Source organism: Mustela nigripes, chromosome 2, assembly GCF_022355385.1.
Source record: "Mustela nigripes isolate SB6536 chromosome 2, MUSNIG.SB6536, whole genome shotgun sequence".
Taxonomy (NCBI): Eukaryota; Metazoa; Chordata; class Mammalia; order Carnivora; family Mustelidae; genus Mustela; species Mustela nigripes.
The window spans coordinates 83,500,966-83,527,728 of record NC_081558.1 but is presented as its reverse complement, the minus strand read 5'-3'; the positions used below and the strand labels follow the sequence as shown (position 1 = coordinate 83,527,728).

At 40.0% G+C, this 26,763-nt stretch overlaps 1 protein-coding gene across 1 annotated transcript in view; it reads left to right on the top strand.

Moving 5' to 3' along the window:
- The window catches only part of KCNH8 (potassium voltage-gated channel subfamily H member 8), a 373,933-nt gene that overhangs the window by 319,080 nt on the left and 28,090 nt on the right, over positions 1 to 26,763 (top strand). The window contains exon 12 of the mRNA XM_059390865.1: positions 21,527 to 21,565. Within this exon, the coding sequence (XP_059246848.1) occupies positions 21,527 to 21,565 (39 nt within the window). The remainder of the gene's footprint in view (positions 1 to 21,526; positions 21,566 to 26,763) is intronic.

The following is a 26,763-nucleotide window of genomic DNA, read 5'->3' as shown; positions in this document are numbered from 1 at the left end:
TATATATATATATATATATATATATATATATATATATATATATATATATTTTTATACACACACACACACACGCATATATATATACACATACATATACCTTCAAGATGTTGGGATGGTATGCCTCCTAAAGGCTTGATAAATTTGGGCCACCCTTCCTCATAATTCCATACCCTGGGGGAAAAGTCTTCTGGTCTTTATAAGCGTTCTCCAACTTCATGGCACATTTGTATTCTGATGGTGACCTATGGTTATGAATTCTTGCTTTGCAACTCTGCTGTAAGTTCAATGGGATACCCAGCATCTTTCCTTAATTTCCATGTACACACAAACAAAAATATCTAATCACACGGGACTTTTAGTGGGTTGAAGTCTTTGGTGATCAGTGAGTTGTAAAGGAAGGAACATTTGCATAATGGAAATGCAAACAATATAAATGTAAGATAACTATATATCCTTATTCTTAAAAATCAAGTGGCCATTCTGCTGCATCGCTCAGCCCTTTCTTCCTGCTCTCATCACTCTCTTTTTCTTGCTCTCTCTCTATCTCCAATTCCCCATTATTTCTAATATGTATTAGTTTAACCCCCACTCTTTGGCTGCCTTTTGTCTTTCTCATTTTGCCTCTGGATTCACCTGGTACCCCTTGGAACTTACACATTATTAGGTGACGCAGAACATCAGGGTAAAGAGAAGACTGATTGTCAACCCATTGTGAAATAAAGACCAGAAAAGCATTTTAAGAAATAGTCAAAAATTAGGGGCGCCTGGGTGGCTCAGTGGTTAAAGACTCTGCCTTCGGCTTGGGTCATGCTGGGGTCCTGGGATCGAGCCCCGCATCGGGCTCTCTACTCAGCAGGGAGCCTGCTTCCTCCTCTCTCTCTGCCTGCCTCTCTGTCTACTTGTGATCTCTGTCAAATAAATAAAATCTTTAAAAAAAAATAGAGTCCATAGTCTCTCATGATTCACCTCCCCTTCCAATTTACCCCAACTCCCTTCTCCTCTCTAAGACCTCTTTTCCTCCTTGATATTTGTTATGCTCCACAAATAAGTGAAACCATATGATAGTTGACTCTCTCTGCTTGACTTATTTCACTCAGCATAATCTCTTCCAGTCTAGTCCATGTTGCTACAAAAGTTGGGTATTCATCCTTTCTGAGGGGTTTAAAGTGGTGGGGGGGTGGGAGGTTGGGGTACCAGGTGGTGGGTATTGTAGAGGGCACAGATTGCATGGAGCACTGGGTGTGGTTAAAAAAAAATAATGAATACTGTTTTTCTGAAAATAAATAAAATAATTTAATTGAAAAAATAGTCAAAATTTAGAAGGAATATGTATGTAGCCGTGGTAAGATATAACTCCTAGAGCTATGACAAATTATGTAACTTTAGAATGACAGCTCATTTGATTCTTGTCAGAAAATTAACTAAAATATATAATATTCTAGCTTATGGAAAGGCTAGCTAGCATGGTTTGGATCTCATACTAATTATACATCATAGGCACCCTGTGTTTTCTGTCTTTGCCTTATTTATTTATAGCTCCTGGATAACTCCAACAATGGCATGGATTAATTTAGCTATTTCTGTCCATGCAGATTATGAGAAATTTGCTTCACTGCTTCTCATGGTAGACCCTATAAAATTGGCTTTAGCACAAACTTGTTTGTGGTTAGTTATGAAATTTAGTGCCTTAATATAAGAATTTTGAATTTGTGATAAATAAAATAATTGAAGTATCTAAAATATCTGTTTTCAAAAGTTAATAATGCTAATACACTGAAAATCAGTTATCAATATGGCTACATATAAATACGGATGTCCTTCCAACATGGTAGACACTGACTGAGGGGTGGTATCGTGGTTATGAAGAAACAAACAGCAATGGTTGTTGAAAAAGAATGAGAAATTCTAGGAGTGCCTAGGTGGCTCAGTTGTTCCGCATCTGCCTTCGACTCAGGTCATGATCACAGGGTTCTGGGATCTGGTCCCGTATCAAGCACCCTACTCAGCGGGAAGACTGCTTCTCCCTCTGCCGCCCCCCTTTCTTGTGTTCCCTCTCTCACTGTGTCTCTCTCTGCCAAATAAGTAAATAAAATAGTTTTCTTTTTTTTAAAGGAAAGATAAATTCTTACTGAGGGGTTATCAATGATGAAACCTATTCAGTTTTAACCTATTCATTTTCCCTCAATTTCTCATTGTCATGCAATCTGATCAGCTTAAAAAAAATAATAAAGTCTCCCCCTTCAGACTTTGCACCTCTTTAGTAGAGGAAGGGATGTTTCCCCAGTTTCTTGAGGGTCAGTGACCTTTAGGAGAAGGACTTTGATTGCCCATCTCCAATATAGCACAAGCGGCTACAGGGATGGCCCCCTGGGCAGAGACAAGGGAGCCCTCAAGGACGTTCACATTCAGCGGCTTCTTCCCACTTGGACATATTAGATCATACTGTGGTTGTTTAAGGTGCTGACCTATCATAGCTGCTTAAAACTTCCACACTACCTTAACATCCCAGCTCCCCACAATCTACATCTACTCTCTATATAGACAAAGCACCATGCTTAAAGAGCGTAGTTATAAAAATTGAACACTGCAAATTCTCAAGTAACCCTCAAGTGAAACAAATGCAAATATAACCATAATTTATTGCAAAAGTTTCAGAGTGATCATATGCAGTAGTTAGAACATATATAAATAAATATAGTGGAATGCAAATTTTCATAGTAATTGAAGAGTCAACTTGCCATCACCAGCCTGTGTGTGTGTGTGTGTGTGTGTGCGCATGTAGGTGTGGTGGGTGCTGAAAGAATCTGACCATGACACACGAGAAATGGTATCCTGAGTGGTCCTCCTGCCTCTATTCTTATTCCCTTACCACCCTCTCTCCTCAAGGGTCCAGAAGCAACCTATTCAAAACTATAAATTGGATCATGTCATTCCATTACTCAGAATTTTTCAATGGATCCCCATGGACTGTTAAAATCCAGACTTCTGACCATAACTTTGAAGATCCTATGTATTCCAACACCCGCCTGCCTTTCAGATGCATCCGATGACATCTTGAGTCCGGCTCACACTCTAGCAAACTGGCCTGCTTTCCCTTGCTGCAGGGGTGCTCCTCCCACCTCACCTGACCACCTGCTCTGGAGTTTGCCTCTCCAGCATAGCCTCTGGCACATCACCTTGTTGGTCTTTTTCAGAGCTTTTAGCAAGATCTGAAGTTCTTTCAATATGTATATTTGCTTGTTCGTGGCCAATTTTTTCTAGCAGAATGTCTACTTTATGTGGGCTTTGTTTTATTCTAGACTATAGCCTCAGTGCCTAAGTCAGAGCCTAACATAGAATTGACATTTAATATACATTCAATGAGTGAATGAATGAATTTCAAAAAGTTTACTTTGGGAACTGGAACTTACGTGAAATTTTGATAAAATGAATAAAGTCTTGAAGACGTCGGCCACATAGCCTTGAAATGTAATTTAAAATGAAATTTGGGGCACCTGGGTGGCTCCGTGAGTTAAAGCCTCTGCCTTTGGCTCAGGTCATGATCCCGGGGTCCTGGGATCAAGCCCTGCATTGGGCTCTCTGCTCAGCAGGGAGCCTGCTTCCCCCTCTCTCTGCCTGCCTCTCTGCCTCCTTGTAATCTCTCTCACTCTGTCAAATAAATAAATAAAATCTTTAAAAAGTAAAATGAAATTTAAGAGGAGCACCTGGCTGGCTCAGTCGGTAGAACAAACAACTCTTGATATCAGGGTTGCGAGTTCAAGCCCCACGTTGGGCGTATGGTATACTCAAAAAATAAAATAAAATGAAAAGTTAAGAGAATTCAGAATTACATTCCTAAGACGTAACAAAGCCAAAGAAAGTATCGTAGTTAAGATTTAAAAGAACATATTGAAAGAATATCTAAGTTGGAAAGGCTGTTTTTCACTTCCCTCAAATTTCACATGAGAGGTTTTCAAGAGCCATAGGAGAAATTTAAGCTGAATAATACGGGGTGGGGGCGGGGGGAACAACCCTTGCAATATAGCTAATGTAATTCCTCCAGGTAGTCTGGGATAGTAAGCTGTATTAGGATGAAAAAGGACCTGCCTTCAAATCTAAGCACACACATATTTTCTGTAAAATTGGATGAAATGTTATAACACTAATGCCCTCCAGAAAGTAGAGAATCAATACTTTTAACCATGAAATCATGCTGGACTGTTATTCACCTCACATTTATTGCCTAGGGTAGAAAACTACAAACTTCCTGTGTGAAACAAATTTACATGTGGAGAATTCCAGGGTTTAGCAACGCAGCTGACCTGTGTTTATAAAATACTTCATCAGAGCGTAACACATGGGTCTGCTGCACTTCATGGTTAGCCGTGAGGTATAAGGTCTCTAATGTGTGTGGCAGAATCAGCTCAAGTAAATCTCATGGTCTTTAGCATTAGCTTCAGCGGTCTCTGAATGTGAATTCATATTTCTATCTGAGTCTAGACCCCATGTCTTTCATATACTGAGGTGAATCTTTATTTTGTTTGAAGTTTTCAATGGGCAGCCCCTATCTCAAACTCAAATAGCAGTGGAAAAAGCATCTAATTCCCAAGTACTATTGAAATGTGTCCATTGCACCACTTGGCCCTGGACAATTTCTTAAGTAATTAAGCTGTACTATATCCATGAGGTTTGACTCTGCTTCCTCCATAGATAAAAACAAGCCTGAGTAGATCTTCCAGGTGAAGTCTCTGATTTGCCAACATCCTTGCCGCCTATGTGACTATATTACAATTTAATTCAAGATTGTACTGAAAAGAGAGCTATTTCCAAAGGAGGGACTTGGTTTAAATTTAGTCCGCATTTCAGACTGGAATAAGATTAGGCTACTTGGAAGCAATTTTCTTGAAAATGATTTACCGAATGATAATAATGTAAAAAATCGTATCTGGCGGCCCAGATACTTAGCTCTTCAAGAGTAGCCTAGTTGTAGGTGTGCATCTGCAGCCCAGTTTTGTGTAATAAGAGAACATAATTAATTCTGTGCCTTTTTGAGGTAATTGTTCCTTGAAAATTGCATGTTGAAGGACTCTCGTGTCATCTGATCATGTCAGTTTTCCCTGCTATCCTGGGAGCAACAGGTGTTCTGTCAGTTGTGTATTTTAGGATACTCTCTCTATAAGAAATGTCTTATTGTCAATTCTTTTACCTACATACAGTTTAATGGTGCTTAAGATGGTGTCAGATATGATAGGAAAAGCTCAGTAAATAACGGCCTAGAAATTCTACTTGTACACAGTATACTTCCTAGGTTCTGAAACTTTTCTTGTACTGGTCTTTCTGTGTGTGCAGAAGTTGTGGCAAACATATTACCTTGAAGGAAAAAGATTGCATTTTAGGTAGGGTCCCCAGAGCCCAGCATGGCGTTCATGTCCATGGCTCTCAGTAAATGAAGATTGCTGTTGAATTTCTGGCACCCAATGAACCTCTCACTGGCTTTGAGTGCAGCAAAAGACCCTCAGTGTCCTCTTTTCTTCTAGCGATTACCCAGCCTTAATGTTTCATTTTCCCCATTACTATCAGTCTGGTCCCCATCTGTTTCCCCCTGAAAGATCTTGGGGTGGAATGGACTCCACTGGACCCATTCCTGTCTAAGAGAATCTTGAGATTCTCTTTCTCCTGCCTCAGAGAGATGAAGGCTCCATAGTCCTAGGAAGAAAAAAGGTTATTTTTAACCTCTCCTCTAACTACAGACTGATTCTTTTTTACATCCTTATTTTAAAACAGAACTAGTATGGGTCATTGGCAAAGGGCCTGAGGATCCTAGTAAGTCTGGGGGCAATGAGGGCATTGACTGTACGCAATAAAAATCCAACTCAAATAGAGCATCAGAGTCAGAAGAGATTTATTGTAAGGATTCCCAGTATCTTAGGGGATTAAATGAAATATACAGACATACACGGGCACACACCTGGGCCTCAGGAATTCTTATAATTGGGTTAGGTTGGATTTTCTCCACATTTCTTATTTTTCCTTGCTTCTCCATTTCTCTCTCCTTCAGTCATCATGCTGTCTTTCTTTCCTGTCCAAATGGCAAGAAATGGTCACAGATAGCAGCTCCTCAGTTCAAGTGGGGAGTAGATGAAGCTCTATGGTTGATTCTAGATTCCTGTAGGACCGAGTGGTTCAGTTCTAGTCAAGTGCTGCTCAGGCTTCATCAATTATTGTGTGTGGGAGTGTTTGTGTGAGGGGGGTCAAGGAGGGAGGGAGACCACACTGTAATAGTATGATGGTTTCCATGGCAACCGACCCACTGAAGAGTTGAGATAAGAAAGATCCGGAAAAGTGGTGGGTGGTCAGAGGTAGTTGTCGGACAAATGAAGCAAAACCAGTGATTGTATGAACTGTGGGGAATCACATCATTGTAGGCTGTGCAATCATATTGCAGCAACATTTCCTTAGAAAACAAATCTTATTTAAACACGTATTAAAAAATAAAAACAAATAAAGTAGAGGACACATAAAAAGCTTTAAACCACCCTGAATGGGCTCTTGTTTCATGGCTGAATTCTGTCCCGTGTAGCCACTTGTCAGTCAAATAGCATGAGACATATCCTGCAAAGAGATCGGCCACATTTGAGGATATCTAGGTATTTCAGCTTATGTTTTCAGGTTGAACAGTGAACATTTAGATTTTTGAGCTCCTTGGTGAAAGCAGGGGCTAGCCGAGTTGAGAAAGTCAGAGGATAAAAGGCCACCTGCCATCCCATAAGTGAGACAAAAATTCTTTCTTTCTCTTCATTTCTGGTTACTTCCATCCTGCAGGGAGCAGCAGATGTTCATTCAGCCTATAACAAAGTGTCCCATTTGCATACACACACACACACACAGACTTGACTTATGCCCATTCCTTCACAATGAAATACTACCTAGACTGCAACCACCAGGAATCATCCACCTGGCCCCACTGTTACCCGGGGTCCTCCATTCCCCACTCCATTTTTGATGGTTGTTTCAGTCACCAGAGAAGCCCAGAGCCTGCCCTCAAGTTCAGCTGTAGATGCGGGTAACAGGGTCCACCCTCTTGACAAGGCTCTATGAAGTGAAGATGATGTTGATGCTGCTAATGGTATAATAGCTCCTGTGAACCAAGCTGTATGCTAAGTACTTTACAAACATTGCCTTCTGTTAACTCTCACCATACTCTTGGAGTCAAGTTGCTCAGTGCATGTCCTAGAAAAGGAGACTAGTTATAGAAGAGAGAGGTAAAAACTGGTCCATTCCTTCCGCAAGGAAGCAAGGGAGGTCAAGAACTGCAACGTCTGTCCCATGCCAACTGAATCCTCAACCCAATGGAAACTTAGTGTGGTACATCCATCAGAGCGAAGTTACACATTTGTCCTCTGTCCCTTAATCCTAAAGCAGTGAATACCAGCCCTATTTTAGGTTAATGGAGCATTCATGGGAAACGTGTTTCCATGGGAATACAAGCTTCACATGTAAGAGAAAATGAACCACAGAACTTTTTGGTAGTTCTTCAAACTGTATACTTTTTATTTGTGCACAGTTCTACATATATTATACTTTCATAAAAAAGTTTTTAAAAAATAAATCATTGAAGAACTCAACCAAATTATCAGTGGAGAACTCCACTGTGTATATATATATATATATATATATATATATATATATATATTCATTCTTTGAGAGCCATAACTATATTTTATTCATCTTTGTAATCATTTTCCTAGTCAAACTGCTAGTACAAATTATGTGCTTGATGCATGCTGACTGGAATGTAATACACACACACACACACACAGAGTTTCCATACCCACAGAATAAAATGTTAGGACTGGAAGTGATCTTAAGTACCCCTTATTAAAACTCAGATTTTCCTTTGATTACAAGTGACTTAAAGGGAGGAGCAAAGAAAATTTACTCATTCACGGAACGAAAAATCCAGTCATTGGTTAGGAATAGAACTTAAATGACTGCTATATCTAAATGAGTTAGAATATTCCCTTTGCACAAAGTAGACTTTTTCTTTGGGATGAAGTCTTCCATCAACCATACCAAGCATGTGTTTCAAATAAGATTCAGTCAAAAAATCAAAATGTTTCTCAACAGATGCTATTTTCTCTTGTAAACTGCATATTTAGTAGTGCGACCGCTGACAAGGAAAGGATGTAAATGTTTATTAGCTATGAATTAGGAGCAAGAGAGTTTGTTTACATCACCTCATTTCATTTAATTCTTAACCCTAGTATTGCTCCTGAATCCTTGCTAACAGATGAAGGAACTCGCTGTCCCAGCAGTTCCTGCCTGAGATTACAGAATTAGTGAAAGAATCGAATAGTATAAAATTGAGTCAAATGTTGGTATTCTGAATCCCAGCCTAGTACATTTGTCCACTAAAGCACTGTGCTACAAATCAGAACATAATTCTCCTAAAACAGTTGGTTTCCTTCAGGCATCCTGACTTACAGCAAAAGCTATACTGAATTTCCAGAATAACATTCACTTTAATCTTCTTAACCTTAATGCTATTACTCGTCATGTCTCATCAAAAACTCACTGAGCCTAAATGTTTCAAGAAAGACATCTCCTTAACAAGAGGATAAGACGGCAGAACTACTGTAGTTTGGTCATCTGACTTGTCCTTTCTCTTAGTAATTGTACTTTCATTTGCTCAAAAATCCATCCATCTATTAATAACCCCGTGGTCACCGACTAGCTCTGGGAAAATGTCTTCAAGTACATGGTTTTCAGTCTTCTATACATGTAATGGTTCTTCAGGCTTCCTTTGTTCCACGTTTGAGAGTAAATCTGTGAAATCACTCCACGATCATTTCAGATGTACAACATAGTATTTCCATTCCTTTCAGACTCAGTTTCATCCTTGTAAGTAGTTGGAGGCCTTCTTATCAATTGAAATAAAATGTTCTCAGCACTTCCTTTATGTGCTTATACATACTGTTATGGAGAAGGATTAAGACTATAGGTGAAAGAGGTGCCTGGGAGACTCAGTCAGTTGAGCATCCAACTCTTGATTTCAGCTCAGGTTATGAATGATCTCAGGGTTGTGAGATGGGGCCCCACATTGGCTCTGTGCTGGGCATGCATCCTCCTTGGGATCCTCTCTCTCCCTCTACCCCTCCCCCTCTACCCCTCTCTTCACTTATCTCTCTCCTCCCACTCTAACAACAACAACAAAAAGAATACTGGTGAAAGAAGCAATATTTTTTAACATTTCTCAATCAATCTGCGAATACTTTACCTCTGTATGTTAGGATTTTTTGAAAACATAATTTTATTCTGTTTTTTCATTCAAGGACTGGATCTCCTGGGTCTTCTTAGAATAATCCTGAATGTGTTACTACTGTATATATTTCACTGTTTGCACTCTGCTAGTCTAATAATATTTCCCCAGTCATCCTTGAACATGGACAATATCTCTTCCATTAGCCCTTTAATCCCAAACCCAAGCTCAACTGATAAAACTTAGAGCCAGTGGGTGGTATAATTAAAACTGCTCTAAATGAGCTAAGTTGGTAGAAATTAAATTAAAATTAAAAACAAATCACAAAGTCCCAGGATAAACGTCTCTCATAGTGCTTTTCCCGTGAAGTTCCTCAAAAGGGTATAGACAGCAGAGACGATGACATATGGTAGAGACAGTATGCTTACACCACAGCACAGACTGTGCTCAGCAGGCAAAGCTGGAGGCCTCCAGTCCATCAGATTGGAGGCACCTTATTTGCTCACCATTTAAACTCAGCAGCCTGGGATGCCAAAGGGGTGGTGGCTTTGACTGAAGGAACAGTAGCCAAGTAGTCAGAAATCAGAAGCAAACAAGATGCCAGGTGGAAGGGGGGAGTGAAGTACCTCAAGATTACGAATTAGCAGGCCAGCACACCATCCAAATGACAAGTCTGCGACGGTGGAGGGATCCGTGGAGATACAGTTCCGTGAAATGAATTGGGATTTAAAGGATTTGGTTTCCGTGTCATTGAGGAAAATGATTAAGGAAAAATTCTTAGATGAACATCTGCAAGATGCTAAGCTTTTAGTGATGTGGTAATCCCACTTATGTGTTCCACCCGGAAGATTAAGTTCTTTAAAAGCGGAACATATGGTCACCGATCTGTGTCACTGCGTTTTGCCAGGATTCATAAACAGTCCCAGGTCTGACTAGGGCTACTACCAAAGCGTATTTGTATTCCAGGTTGTACAGTTTGTGTTTTTTCTTTTCTTGGCCACACCGCTGTCTCGATGGGACAAAATGTCAGAATTATATATGGGGAAAAGACCAAAGAACCAAAACCGGGTTCTGTCAAAAAACAGCAAAGAATACGCAGGATTCGACTCAATACACATAGAAGTTGTATGACTCGGAACAAGCTGCTTTCCTTTTGCGGGCCTCCAGTTCCTCATCTCTGGCCTAAATGGTCACCAAGAAACCATCGGTTGAGTCAAGCTAAACGCTGCAACAAACAGCCCCAAGTCTCGGTAACTAAATACAATAAGTAGAATCAACGATCTGTGCAGTAAAGCTCATTCGTATCGTAGCGTATAGGTGGAGGCTTCTCACCTGACTCAGGAATCCAGCCTCCTCTAGTTGTTGGCTGGCACACCCCCCCAGACCTCAGAGTCATCTGGAACTCACAGTCCCTCACCAGGCGCTTTGTATCCAGCCAGCCCACCAATTAAGAGAGGGAGGGTCACGGCGGCCTTTGCATTACTAGGGGCCAGACCCAGAAATGGCACAGGTCTCTTCTGTTTGCATTGCATTGGCCAGAGTGGGTCATGTGGTCCAGTCCTGGTGCACGCAGGCTGGGAAACCTCATCAGGCTGTGTCCACCCGGATGCAGCCGCTCGGGCAACGGCTGACCAGTTAATGAACAGTTAACCAGTCTGAGCTGTTGGCCCTTCCAGTATGACCTTTCCATTATTATTATTATTTTTTAATTCCAGCTCAGGAAAACTTTAAAACATTGAGAAAGGTGTGCAACCAAAGTATATTATTTGATTTTGCTTTCCCTCTGTTTTATTTTATTATTGTGTTTTTGTTTTACCTGTCAATGAGAATGTGTTCTTCAGGAAATAGAATAGGCACACATGATATCATTTAGTAATTTGAGGAAAACATGAGGAGCGGCAGATCAAGGCAGCTTGCTGGACAGATGAGTGTGGAATCGTTTTATGAAAGTCTAGCCTATAGGAATATATATCTGCCAAATACATTAATAAATATAAGGGTATCCATACCTTAAAATATTTCTTCAGTTTTTCTAAATAATTTACCACAGAATCACTTTAATGGTACTTCTCCAAGTAAAAGTGTCTATTTAAAAATTCTGAATCATGGGGTGCCTGGGTGGCTCAGTGGGTTAAAGCCTCTGCCTTTGGCTCAGGTCATGATCCCAGGATCCTGAGATCGAGCCCCACATCGGGCTCTCTGCTCAGCAGGGAGCCTGCTTCCTCCTCTCTCTCTCTCTGCCTGCCTCTCTGCCTACTTGTGATCTCTGTCTGTCAAATAAATAAAAATTAAAAAAAAATTCTGAATCAATTAACAAAAAAGGGAGAGAGGAGAAGACTGGTTGAGAGCCAGTGCCAAGTAGAACTTAGACCTCCAGAAAATCTAATGGAAATTAATAGGAAAAATATGACTCCCACTGTGGGACTCCAAATGACTTATTTTGGAAGCATGTATATTACCTAAAAGTAGTATGCCTTCACAATCCAACTAAGGCCAGAATTGTTTCTTTGAAGAATCCAACATGCCAGTTTCCTGCAGTCCCCAAAGACATAACTTTACAAGCACAGTCCGATCCAGGAGCCTGGGAAACCTGAAGGGCCGGGATTGCTTTCCACAAATGTGTAACTCATTGTGAAGGCATCATCCTTCTAGTAAGTTCACTGGTGCCTATTTTGCAATCATGAAAATAATCACCTTAAACATGCAGAGAGGGGTGCCTTGGTGGTTCAGTCAATTAAGCATCTGTCTTCTGCTTGGGTCATGATCCTAGAGTCCTGGGATCAAGCTCCCTGTCGGGCTCCTTCCTCATCAGGGAGACTGCTTCTCCCTCTGCCTGCTGCTCCCCCTACTTGTGTGTGCGCTCTCTCTCTCTCTGTGTCAAATAAATATATAAAATAAAATCTCTAAAAAAAAAAAAAGTAGAGAGAAAAGTTTGTTCTGACGAGAATTACATGTATAGATTTCACGTGTGTAACTAAAAGAGTGATGTCTTTGTATGAACCTCTAAGTAACTGACTTAGCTCATAAGTTTAGAATGCCCCTCTTGAAGAAGTTATGCCCATTCTAAATGGATCTGATTTATTCACTGTTCACATTTTTATGAAGAGGATTCCAAAGTCAATACTGCTGTGATTTTGTCCGGACTTGGAAACGGCCACTCTGTGATTCAGCTGTCCTGTGATAACGCTGAAATCTCGTCTACCTAGTAATCTCAGGAAAGAGGTCATTGCCTTACCTCTCCCCACAACACTCTCCTCTAAATCTCCCGTCTCTCTCTAAGATTTTATGCATTTATTTATTTGCCAGAGAGAGAGCACTAGCAGGGGAAAGGGGGGACAGGGAGCGGCAGGCAGAGGGAGAAACGGGCTCCCGGATGAGCAAGGAGCCATATGGGCCTTGATCCCAGGACCTGGGGTCGTGACCTGAGCTAAAGACAGATGCTTAACCACCTGAGCCACCCAGGTGTCCCCTTCACTGTTTATTTTTCAAGGTTAAGGAGGAGTCTATCCTGGGATGAAAGCGCGGGCTGAGAACACAAATTTACATAAGAAAAGAAATAGAAAAAAGACATGCCATTACATAAATAACTGGGGAATGATTCCTTCACAGGATGTTTTATTAGGAGATAGCAGAGAAGGAAACAAGATATATCAGGCACATTTGAGCTATGACAATTGTTGTTCTCGGGACTTCTTAGAGCCCCACTGGGGGAGCAAAAATACAAACTTAAACACATTTCTTCCTTAATTTCAGTGGTTTATACTCCTATTGTGAATTCTGACAAAGACTGTTTCAGTCAATATATAATTAGTAATACCTTCCTTACAGTGCTCCACACATCACCTTTGAGTACAACAAAACTGTAACCTAAGAACCTTGGCCTTCGTCTGCTAACTGTGAGACATTCTTCTTTACCTAGAAATTGTTGAATATTTGGCAAAAGTGTAAATGTTATGAAACGTAATACTCCTCAAGCTTAAGTTTCACAGAGGACTTTAATTTAAAAAGAAATGCATTTTGGGGGACACCTGGATGGCACAGTCAGTTAAGCATCCAAATCTCGGTTTTGGTTCAGGTCTAATCTCAGGGTCATAGGATCGAGGCCATGTCCAGCTCCAGGACTGGGGTAGAGTCTGCTTGAGATTCTCTCTCTCCCTCTCCCTCTTCCCCTCTTGCTCATGCTCTCTCTCTAAAATAAATAAATAGTTAACAAAAAAAAAGAATATGTATTTGGTCATGTAGAAGCAGCCCATGACCCCTCTATCATGGTTATATATATATATACACACACATATCTATCTATCTATCTATATATATATATACACACATATATATATATTTCACATATATATACATATATATATATTTCACATATATATATATACATATATATATATATTTCTATATAGTTTCTCTGGCTAACTGAGCTTAACCAAGGCACTGTGGTTTAAATTAGCAGAGTAGCTCATTTCGGTTTGCTGGTACAAACACTATTTTCAAAATACAGAGTTGTTCACCTGTTGTGTTACAGCGTATAATTGACAGTGAGCTTCCTTGGCAGCAAATTAGTCATTTCACATTAGCTTTAGAAGTGCCATCAGGAGTTGTGATGCGAAAACTTCTCATACCAAACTGAGCCTCTTTCTTTACCGACCTGGTTTGGAACCAGAGTACTCAGCATGTATCCTGAAACTCTTATGAAACCAGCTATTGTGTTTCCTTACAATTACATAGTAGCTGATTTTACAAGCTAACCAAGGAGCCATTGTACCCTAATCAGCAGCAGGTCATTGGGGGGCATGGAATCTCAGCTCAATATAATGAGTTTAAACTGCAAATTCTTTTAGCACTGATTAACTGCTGAACTCCCAAATCACGGAGTTGGTCCATAGCTCCCAAAGCCTGAAACCTTTGAAACTCTATGTCAGTGTGGAGAAATTTCTAGTTTTCTCATATAATGGTGTGTATTTTCTTCCTTTTCCTTTCTGAATGATATGAACCACATATTTATAAGTAACTCCCTCTTTCCCTCAAAATCATCCTGCATTTTCCAAGTTGTTGACTAAGTATTAAGAGACTTTCTGGGTTTTCTTTTAATCCCCAAAGCCTTGTAATTCATACGTTTGAATCTGGAGATAAGAGGTTAAAATCATGCTTGAGTTAATTTGCATATATTATCAGTGTCTTGACTGTGTGGACAGTTTGAAAGTGCTTTATTTTGTTTAAGTGAAGCAGATCAAAGTGTTGAGGGAAAGAAGACTAGAATAGCAAGTCATTACTTTATGTAAAATGTTCTACCTAGTGTTGCACAAAGAAGAGTTCTGTGGAGTGGCATGATAGCCCTTGCTAAGAGAGCAATGTGGGGAAAACTCCTGTTTAACAATTTTATGGTCTCTTTACTTAGGGATCCTACGTATATATTAGTTGCAGTTGGAAATCCATCTGTGTGAATGTTTGGATGTCCTTAGCTAAAAATACCCTATTTCCCATTAAACCAATTCAAAGAAAACTTTTCTCCATAATCAATATATCAGTAATAACATAACTAACATTTATTAATAGGAATTAATTGCTTTTTATGCCAGACACTGGACCAACTACTTAACAAGTGCAACAATGTGAGAACTTTTTTCACCATAAGTCCCTTTGTGTATCTCATAAAGTTGAAGCGTTAAGAGACACCGGCAGGCTCCGAATGCTTCCTTTCCCTAGAGAAACGAGAGGGCTGGGAGGCATGGCACCACCTAGCGGTCATCTCTGGCAGGACCGTTGGGCATTGTGGCCAGAAGGGAAGTGTGAACCGAAGGGATCCCGAGTGTCAGCGAGAGAACTGAGAGCACCTTTGTTATTGCTGATGGAATAGAAAAGGAGAGGTAATTTTAAAAAGTCTTACTGTAACTTATCAATATGTCACCTTTAAGGTTCTTGAAAACACGAAAAAAATATTTTTAACATTACAGTTAACATTACAATTAACTCTTGAACAACGTAGGTTTCACCTGCATGGATCCATTTATATGTGGATTTTTTTTTTTTTAATAAGTAGAGTAATTGAAACGTATTTTCTCTTGTGATTTTCTTAATAACATTTTCTTCTCTCTAGCTTACTTTAGTGTAAAAATGCAGTATGCAACCCTGTATAACATACAAAATGTGTATTAATCCACAGTTTAAGTATTTGTAAGGCTTCTGGTCAGTGAGTGGTAGGCTATTAGTAGTTAAGTTTTGGGGGAGTCAAAAGTTATAAAAGATTTTCTACTGGGGGTGGTGGTTGGCACTCCTAACACCCAATGCTGTTCCAGGGTCAACTGTACTTTTGGGTGCTATACATTTTTCTTGTGGCTCATGTGACCAACTGGGTCTCCAAGATTTGTTCGGTTTACATTTATATGTATCTCATTTAATCCTCAAAACAACTTTAAATATTACCATCATTTTTTATCTTTTTTAAACATTTATTTATTTATTTGAGAGAAAGGGTGCATGAGAGAGAAGTACGGGGAGGAGCAGAGAGAATCTCAAGCAGACTGAGTTGAGCTGGGAGCCTGATACGGGGCTAGATCTCATGACCCTGAGACCAGGGTCTGAGCCGAAACCAAGTGTCAGATGTCCAATGAACTGTACCACCCAGGCACCCACCCAATCATCATTTTTTAGAGGAAGAATGAGAAATAAAACTCCTTAGGATTAAACCATTAAAATTCACCAAATTATTTTTTACTTCAGCATTACCTATTTTATCTCAATTACTATGCTTCCCAAGGTCACGCTAATAAGTGAAATGACTAATAAGTGAAATGACTAGGAAAATCCCAGCTCTTAATCACTATGCTATACTACCTCCTAAATGGGTCCTATCCACCCCCCCGCCTGGTAGACAGAACTTTTATCATAATACACAGTGGTGAAGGGTTTTTGTAGTGTTTCTTACGCTATAGTCTTAGTGGTTGAGCTCTCCAGAACTAGAAAATAAACTAAATTTAAGTCTTGGTTATTTGACATGCACTTTCTGCATCAGAAGTGGTAGTATTTACTTAGAGGAAAAAAAGTCTTCTCTAAGTCTTAATAGTTTGTCTTGACCTCAAGGCTCAGGGTGAAATTGGAAAAGTTCAAAACCATCAGTTTTTTAATTAAAATCTCATTTCGGTTTCTAAGTTATACAGCAAGCAAAGGAAACATGTTAGCTACTGTATTACCCACTTGGGGTTTCAGACCAGCTTAGGAAATGTCTTCTTTAGATTAGATGGTAGTGAACTCCTAAATTTTAGCTACAAATGAGTGCCCCCTTATTCAAAGCCTGTTCGTTCTCCAGAGTTTTCAAATTTCTCTTTTCTGTCTTCACCTGCACTTAGTGGTACTCACTATTTCTTAGTACCTCCACTTAAATCTACAAGAGAAAGAAGCAGATCAGAAATAAAAGTGAGACCTGGGGCACCTGCATGGCTCAGTCCTTAAGCATCTGCCTTTGGCTCAGGTCATGATCCCAGGGTCCTGGGATTGAGTCCCACATCAGGCTCCCTGCTCATCAGGAAGCCTGCTTCTTCCTCTCCCACTCCCCCTGTTTATGTTCCCTCCCGTGCTGTGTCTCCCTGTCAAATGAATAAATAAAATCTTTAAAAAGGAAAAAAAATTAAATAAAAGAGACCTATTGATTTGTTACTTGCCTATATCGTATGACAATTATTTATGGTTTTATAAGAATGGGCATTTTAACTATGTGAATTACTGAGTTATGGGGGAGTATCCTTCATTCATACTCTATTTATCCCAAACAGCCACCAGTACCAGTAATGTTGCTGTCCAGAGAACAAGATAAAATATGTGATGATTCCTTTTTCTCAATGAGGACACATGTTTCTTCAGTCTGCTTTGTGACTTAATCAATGTGGCATTATTAACAAAGCAGCGGATATCATGAATCACTCAGAAAGAAGAGCCTTGTAATTTGCATCTCATTTCCCAATTGAGCAATCAGCTGTAGAGAACACTCCTACCAGAGCACTTCAGTGTCTTAGGAGATGCCAGAGTTGAGAGGACATTTGCAGGCTCACACAGGGGCTTGTAATTCCGACCTGCAAACCAAGAAAACCATGAGAATACCTTCCTTGGGCCACTGGTCCCACTGGGTCACAGCGGAGGATTCCCAAGCCTCTGTGGTGGGTTCCATTCCCATTTGCTTCCTTCCTACCTCATAGTAGTCACCTTCTTGGAGGTTCAGCCTCTTGAAAAGATCTTGAGAGTAAGGAAAGCTTATGGTCAATGCCTCACTATTACCGAAAAATCAATCGGCTTCTAACGGTGAGACATTAGCATCCCATGAAAGGCTGGGCCCCAAACTTTATTGTCATAGTACCATGTGTCAGAATTCAGAGACACTTTAATCTGTGGGCAGAAATAGATGAAACAAATCAAAGAGCTTGCAGCCCAGCTCAAAGAAAATCCCCAAAGCAGGAAAATTTACTACTGGGGAATTTAGGAACTTAAGAAAAAAATAAGTTGGATGGCCAAGGTCAGGTATGAGCCTTTGAAAGCTCTTCTAGAATGCCTTCATTCAGTAAAATAGACAACATAAAAGAATACAATGACATTTTTTACATCTATAATCACCAGTAATTTAAGCACATTTGATTTCTGTTCGCAGTTCAAGCTCAATAGTAGAATTTTGAGGACTTTATTACACATTTTTCTTTTTTTAAAAAAAAAGATTGTGTATTTGTTTTGCTGTTTTATAGCAGATTGAGTAATAACAGACCATTTTCCTTCTTCTGGTTCTCCATTCCAGTTATCAGTGTTTTTTTGAAGTAAGAATCCTCTCTCGTAGTTCCACAGGACTTACAGAGTGATAGAGTAAGTTAAATGGTTAGGACTGGGAAATAAAACAGAAAGAATTTATGCAGAAACTTTTAAAAGATTTTATTTATTTATTTGACAGACACAGATCATCAGCAGACAGAGAGGCAGGCAGAGAGAGAGGAGGAATCAGGCTCCCCGCTGAGCAGAGCGCCCTATGTGGGGCTCGATCTCAGGACCCTGAGATCACTACCTGAGCTGAAGACCGAGCCCTAACCCACTGAGCCACCCAGGCGCCCAGTAAGATCTTTTTAAACCAACTCCACATAGCTGAGAATATGTTTCTTTCCTAGTCCACAAGGTTATAAAAGCCTTACCCTGTTTGTGATAACCTTCTGCCAAGGCATACCCTCTCTCTTTCTTGCCCACACTTGGCTTTTTCTGACCTGGCAAACTGAAGGTATAATTCTAAGATCTGAATGGGCTGACCCTCAGCCTTTATTTCTCTCACGACTTCATTGCAATGACCTTCATTTCTTGTTTTATATCTGATTGAGAACATTTTTTATCAACCCAACCTGTACTACTTCAGTCTTTTTAAAAAATCATCCCCATTAGAGATTACCAGCAGTTCTGTGTCTAAAAGGTTTAAAAATTTCACGTGGGAGGGACTCAAATTGGATAAGACTGACTGTCTCAAAACATTCAAAACCTTTGAGTCTTCCAGGTACTGGAACAAGAAATGATATCTATAAACATTATCCATTCAAAGGTTGTATTGTGTACTTTTCCCCATAGGGCTAGAATGTCTAGAATGCATCATATTTCTGGAGAGATTTGTAGCTCAGAGAAGGCTAACAAGGTGCTCGGGTAACTCAGTATCACAAGATTTGGGGATCTGGTTTGTGGCAGTCGTCAAACCTTATGCTAGGTTCAATTCCTTATTACATCAGGCATTTAGTCTCTCAGCTCAGGTAATAGCATTAACTGCTGGAGGAGGCACCTGAGACAACTTCTGATTCTGTGCAAAGTACACAGAGAGTCAGGGCACCTGCCAGAATTCTAATCAGATGAGTGGATTGCGCGAGTCACCTCATCTCCCTGGACGGCGATTTCCACATATCTAGGCAGGGAGTTGGACTAACTCAGTGGTTTCAACCCTGACCTGGAGACCTAGCCCTACCCACCCCATCAACTGGAAGAGACCTTCTGGAGTTAGTGCTCTGGAGGCTGATTTACTTAGGAATGCTTCTCAAACATTCTATTGTCTGCCAGGTTACAAACCATTGCAGCAGACACTTTTTAGGGTGATTTCTACATTTAGAATATGGGGTTTCCATTCAACCAATATTCTCTGCTGCTGGCAGAATCTGGATTAGTCAACAAAATGACTGTATCATAGTGGTCATAAACACATGTGATTAATACCATATGCAAATGAAACGACTTATTCAGAGACCCTATCACAGTAGCACTGGATCTATGATGGATACTTCTTACCTCATAGGATTACAGTGAAAATTAGTGGACAGAATGTCTGGGAGCATTTTTTTCAGGGTGCCTGTCACTTTGTGAACACTTAATGAATTAACAGGTGATAGGACGATAATAGCAGTGATGTTGGTTATGAGATCAAGGTATGCCTCACGGGCCAGCAGCAACAGTATTCCCCGGTAGCTCTTTAGAAATACGGAGTCCCGGGCTCTACCCCAGACCTCCTGAACCGGAACCTGCATTTTATAATGAAATCCCCAGGGGATATGTGTGCACATAAAAGTTTGAGAAGCACTAATGCAATTGGACAGCAACTTGACAGAAGTCACGCTACCAGTAAGTAAAGCAGAGAGCTAGGAGTCACAACCAAATCAAAAGACGCTGAGGCCTGTTTCTCAGCGCATCTCTGACCCGAAGCTGTTCAGGCTTCCTGAATCCTACTGGGCTACTCGTTCTCTCCTCCAGGCTGTAACTGAAAGGCTCTTTAAAACACATTTTTGCATCTACCACAGAGACAACAGCACTGTAATTTTGGTTTTCACATTTTTAATTATTCAGCTGTTTTATTTGTCACCATTTAGGAAATTATTACAAAACTTATGTCTACAATGCTTCTGATTAATGCATATTTAGGCAACTAAGCAGATGTAGAATGGGTTGACTTCTTTGATAAAATTAAACATTGATGAAACATGTATTTGCACAGCAATAATGATGCCAGCGTTTGTATAAATAATAACACATCTATTTCCCTAATCATCTAGGAAAAAAAAACCCACAACAACAACAGTGAGAGTTGACAGAATTACCAAATATGTCTCACTTCCTAGGCAGATCATTTTTGAGTATAAAAGGTTTTTTTTCCAATGTGAATAAAGTTATGCTAATTTATAGCATCTATTACCACTTTAAAATGAAAGGACTGTCTTTGAGCAAAAAGCAATGTGGATGAGACCTGAAGCATGTTTCCAGGATATATCATGTGTTCCAGAGCTTCTTTGTCCAGCATGGAAAGCTGCATATTATAACAGACTCCTCCACAATACCGTAATTTGATTTTATGTAAGATGTATTCTCAAGCCCAGCTGAACTGATTCTACAGCACACATTTGCTTTTCACCTCTTATCATCTCCTTTTTTAAAAGATTTTATTTATTTATGACAGAGAGAGGGAACATAAGCACAGGGGAGCTGAAGAGGGAGAAGCAGACTCCACACTGATCAGGGAGCCCAATATGGGACTCGATCCCAGGATGCTGGGATCACGACCTCAGCCCAAGGCATACACTTAACAACTGAGCCACCCAGGCGTCCCTAACCTCTTAGCATCTCTGATATTAGTGTTTCTCTTACAACTGATGACCCATTCCAATTTGATTGACAGCATTTTTTTTTTCTTTTTATAATCAATGGAATCTTAAATTCAATCAGATAGATCAGGATCTCCAGTGAACTTAATCATACGTAGTTCATAAGAAACATCATGTTGAGGAAAACAAATGGGACAGAAAGGAGATATCACCCCCACCCGTATTCAAATAAGAAGGGAAGGTAGACAAATGTGCCAAAATTAAATGAGAAAAGATTCCATGGGTTTCTGTTTTCACAGAGCCAGAGAGAAAAATCATAGAAGATGTGAGCTTTCAGCCGAAGGTCAGGAAGAGGAAAAGGGGAGAGGGACAACAAAAGGGGAGTGAATAAGGCATCGGGATGGAAAATATAGTGAATAGGTCCACTATTTCGATCATTATTTCCTAGGTGTGACATTCAATTTGCTGCTCCCTTTTATTAGTCCTCGCATTAGTCAACAGAGCTCCCAGAGGCTAGGGTGAGGGGGGCCTTTTCTGTATCTGTTAGGAGGCATTGTTTCTTCTTGCCTACCCAGGGGGATCAGTCATTCCCCACACTCTCTCTCCCTTGCTTCCTACATTTTTACCCAGTCCCAAACCACCTGGGAAGGCTTAAATGATTCTTATGACTTCTGTTGTTTGTTTGCTCTTTCAGGTGATATCAAGATTATCGAACAAAACTACAGTGTCACAGGTATGGCTTTTTCCAAAGAGTAGAACATTTATCAAAAATCTGTAGGATTTCCAATAAATCTGCCTCCCACTTGAGGGTTTTATGCATTTATTTTCAACCTTCCCTGATACACTTCCCAATGAAATGTATTGACTGACTTTCTGGAGTTTGGAACAGAGAAGTATTGAAACTGACCTCTCTATTTAAGGGTTTTATCATTGTTGAAAGGGGCTGCCACCAGAACCTGCCAAAAGTAATAACATCCTGAGATATTGATCTTGGAAGTACATTTATTATGTTTAAATTTAGCAGCCAAATGTTTTCCTGTAGGCTTCCAATTGGTGGTACAACATGATTTTCCATGATATAAACAACAACAACAAAAGTGGTTCAGAGATACTCTGGAAGTGGTTTCTCTTAAAAGCAGACCCAACTTTTAAGAATCCTCCAATTTCACAGAAAATTTTCCAAGAAACAAGTGACATAGCAGATTTATTACCTGGACTTTTATTACCAATAATCCTGTGACAGAAATCCTATAAAAAATCTCCTTGCCTTGCTCAGCACTCTCCTTGAAACAGAAACCCAACACCCTTCTCACACAGACACACATACATACAGAGAAATACATATCCAGTTACATAACATATGTCAAAGACATTGACAATTTACTGAACATAGTTGGGGCTGTGGGAGCACAAACAGAGTTTACTTTTAATACTACTGAGAAACTTCTTAAAAGCCCTTAAAACATCTCATTGCATTCAACTGAGTTTCTGGCAGGAGTTGTCTTTCTCATCTCTGCAAAATCCCTCCTCAGGAGCTGGCAAAATGGTTATGTTTCAACTCTTCTCAACAGGCCGTCTTTCCTCACAACTATACCCCTTTTCCCCAGGCCATTACTATCTTCCTCTCTCTCCTGAAGAAAAATTTAGCTTTCTTTTGGACTTTCCAATTTGCAATTTGCAACCCCTTCATAGCAATCTGAAAATGAACATCCCTTCCAAGAAGGGATGGATATCTTTAACTTTCAAAAAAATTATTGTGTGTAATTAAGGCTTAGGTTCATTTACAATATCAAAACCACCAGAATAACAGGAGCTTCAAGGCAATAGATGTTTATTTCTCTCTCGTGGACGAAGCCCGAGGTAATAACCTCTGTTATTACTTCCCAGTGACTTTAAGTAACAATAAATAAATAACACTAGAAGATATATTACTGATAGATTTACAACTAGAATTACTGATAGAGTTACACAGTGATACAACTGTGTCAGTAGGTCCTGAGCTTTCTTCTTTGGGATTCATTATCCTCGATGCAAGGCTTCCCTTTTTTTTTTTTTTTTTTTTTTTTAATTTTTTATTTTTTATAAACATATATTTTTATCCCCAGGGGTACAGGTCTGTGAATCACCAGGTTTACACACTTCACCGCACACACCAAATCACATACCCTCCCCAATGTCCATAATCCCACCCCCTTCTCCAAACCCCCTCCCCCCGGCAACCCTCAGTTTGTTTTGTGAGATTAAGAGTCACTTATGGTTTGTCTCCCTCCCAATCCCATCTTGTTTCATTTATTCTTCTTCTACCCACTTAAGCCTCCATGTTGCATCACCACTTCCTCATATCAGGGAGATCATATGATAGTTGTCTTTCTCTGCTTGACTTATTTCGCTAAGCATGATACGCTCTAGTTCCATCCATGTTGTTGCAAATGGCAAGATTTCATTTCTTTTGATGGCTGCATAGTATTCCATTGTGTATATATACCACATCTTCTTGATCCATTCATCTGTTGATGGACATCTAGGTTCTTTCCATAGTTTGGCTATTGTGGACATTGCTGCTATAAACATTCGGGTGCATGTGTCCCTTTGGATCACTACATTTGTATCTTTAGGGTAAATACCCAATAGTGCAATTGCTGGGTCATAGGGCAGTTCTATTTTCAACATATAAAAATTGGACAGCCACATGCAGAAAAATGAAATTGGACCATTTCCTTACACCACACACAAAAATAGACTCAAAATGGATGAAGGACCTCAATGTACGAAAGGAATCCATCAAAATCCTTGAGGAGAACACGGGCAGCAACCTCTTCGACCTCTGCCGCAGCAACATCTTCCTAGGAACAACGCAAAAGGCAAGGGAAGCAAGGGAAAAAATGAACTACTGGGATTTCATCAAGATCAAAAGCTTTTGCACGCAAAGGAAACAGTTAACAAAATCAAAAGACAACTGACAGAATGGGAGAAGATATTTGCAAACGACATATCAGATAAAGGACTAGTGTCCAGAATCTATAAAGAACTTAGCAAACTCAACACCCAAAGAACAAATAATCCAATCAAGAAATGGGCAGAAGACATGAACAGACATTTCTGCAAAGAAGACATCCAGATGGCGAACAGACACATGAAAAAGTGCTCCATATCACTCGGCATCAGGGAAATACAAATCAAAACCACAATGCGATATCACCTCACACCAGTCAGAATGGCTAAAATCAACAAGTCAGGAAATGACAGATGCTGGCGAGGATGCGGAGAAAGGGGAACCCTCCTCCACTGTTGGTGGGAATGCAAGCTGGTGCAGCCTCTCTGGAAAACAGCATGGAGGTTCCTCAAAGGCTTCCCTTTTTAAGAATTTCTCATTGTCTAAGATGGCTGCAGGAGATCTCTCCACTTTATCAATGGTCCAGACTAGAAACCAAATACACACACACACACACACACACACACACACACACACACACAGAGGATAGAGGCTTGCCTCTTTCCAGACATCCTCCTAAAAGTTCCTTTTAACCTGTCCACTTGCTAGTATCACCCCAGAGTTCAGCCTCATGGCCAAACCCACTGACAAAGGAAGCTGAGAAAGAAGAACTTTGGGCCAGGTGCATTGCTGAAAGTTCTGTTAACTAGCAAAGAAGGAGAGATTATGTTAAAAAGAGGTAACCAACAGTCTCTGTAGCACCCACCTGAAGCATATGTTTCCATTTTCTTCATGATCATCATCATCCCCACAAGAACATCTATTAAGTATTTCCAGTGCACATTGCTAAGTGTCTTAACCTCCATTATCTAATATCTATCTCCTCACACCGTTCCCAATTAACAGGTGAAAAAAGCAAGGATTTGCCTACCCAGGGGTGTCAATAGGTAGTAAGTAATAGGTAGTAAGTCTCAAGTCATAGGTAGTAATAGGTAGTAAATAATAGGTAGTAATAGGTAGTAAGTCTCAGGACTTCTAGGACCATGTGACCAAAAGTCCGTGCATTCAGCTGCTAGACTTTATTCTGCTTCCCCTGTAGTCATCACAGGTCTGGCTGAATCTAGGCACTTGTGAGTTCAAAATGGCTATTTCAGTAGAATGTCATAAGCTAAATGAGAGATTCTTTTGACTGTGGGGATAAAAGCCTCATTGTCCTTGTGGAAGCATCTGTCAGGGGGAAATGAAGGAGTGGGTCAGAAGAGAAGGAAGAAATCTGTAGTCGAACTTTATGGCAGTGTATCCAGGGGTGAATCCAGCTACCCAAGAGAAGCAAGCATTTCTGTGCATGTGGCCTGAAGAAAATAACTGGTACTCCTGCAGAGAGGCTGTGTGTGGGGCTGGGTATTTACTGATCTAATAAATTCAGCTCCTCTCTGCAGTAATGTTAGGGGGAATAACTGAATCTTCGTAGAAGTACTGTTGGCCGCCTTGATCACAAGAGTCACTGTCTAAGCAACTTGCTCAAGGTGCCAAGTCTCCACGATAAAATGGAAGTATGACATTTAAACAAACTTGTAGAAGTACAAACACTGCAGATTATTAGTCAGAGAATTCTTTTAGGGCCAGTGGAGCCTCCTTGAACCAAAGGAATGATTAAGTTGCCAATGCAAATGTAAATAGAAATCCAATTAAAAGAATTTACTCATTGTTTTTCATTTCTTGGATAAGTTTGCCCTGTTGTGTCTTTAATGGGGCGAGCGAATTTTTCTATTCTACAGTGCTACCAAACAATTGTTCCTCCGCAGTTCCATGTGGGATTAACTTTGTTATAAACACAGAACTTTAAAATGCTGTGAAAAGCAAAAACAAATAAGAGCCAAACCATGGCTATCCCAATAAAAAGCTAAGGACTTCACCATTAATTATAATAATCATATCTAGTTGGAAAGATGAGTCTCATGCCATTTCTTCAAGAAATTTTGAGCCATTAAGATTAGAATATAAGAAAACTTCATGAGTAAACTAACTATTTTGTTTCATTTGGCCTAAACTGAATGGGCTATTGCCTGTAAAGTCACCACAGGTTCAAGTTCATTTTTTGTTATTGTATCTATCATTATAGCTATTACAGGAAAATCAGTATATACCAAAAAAAACAACTCTTTATATTAAGAAGGAGGAAAACCATGACAGCTCATGAGGTTTGAGTAGTACTCTTAGATCTTTTCATTTTGTTGTCTTATTTCTCTTAGAAATTATTGATTGGCAGGTAGAAGCAATTATATCCTCAAAAAAGAATGAGGCACACACACAAAAAATGAATGATCTTTTGGAGCAGGGAAACCCTGTCTGGGGCAGAGCAAGAAACACCCATTGTTGTAATGACTTCATTGAGGGCCACTCATTGTCCTTTCTGCCCTGCATTGTCCTTACCCATCCTCTCCCTTGCTGCTTCTTAGTCTAAAAGGTTGAATGACTCCAGCCAGGAGTCTAAGGTGGGTTTATGCAAGACTTCTTCCCTTCCCAAGGTTCTTAAGAGGAGCAGACCAAATGGTTTGCTCCATTTCCTGCCAACTGATGTCTGAGAATAAAAATAACGGGAAGCAGAGTAGGTGTGGATGCCGCGGATCTTGCTCCATCTATGTGATCCAGAATAGGAGAGATTTTTATTCTCAAAGATAATATGTTTTTCTGGTTGACCTGCACATAAAGTTCCACTAGACACCTTATGACTTTAAAAAAAAAAAAAAAGGAAGAAGACCTTATGACTTTAGAATAACAAGGCCCGAGTCCTTCCCGTAAAATTGAAAATGTCCTGCACGTCACCATATACTATTATAGATGATAGTCTGAGTATAATCTGGAAGCAAACCAGGTAAAACATAGGTTTCACACAGCTCCCCACCAAGACAGTTTAAAAAGACCAAGAGAGGCGTTAACAGAAGGACACCAGGATGGCAAAGAGGATAAACCTGGGGAATATCAGAAATGCGAGACAT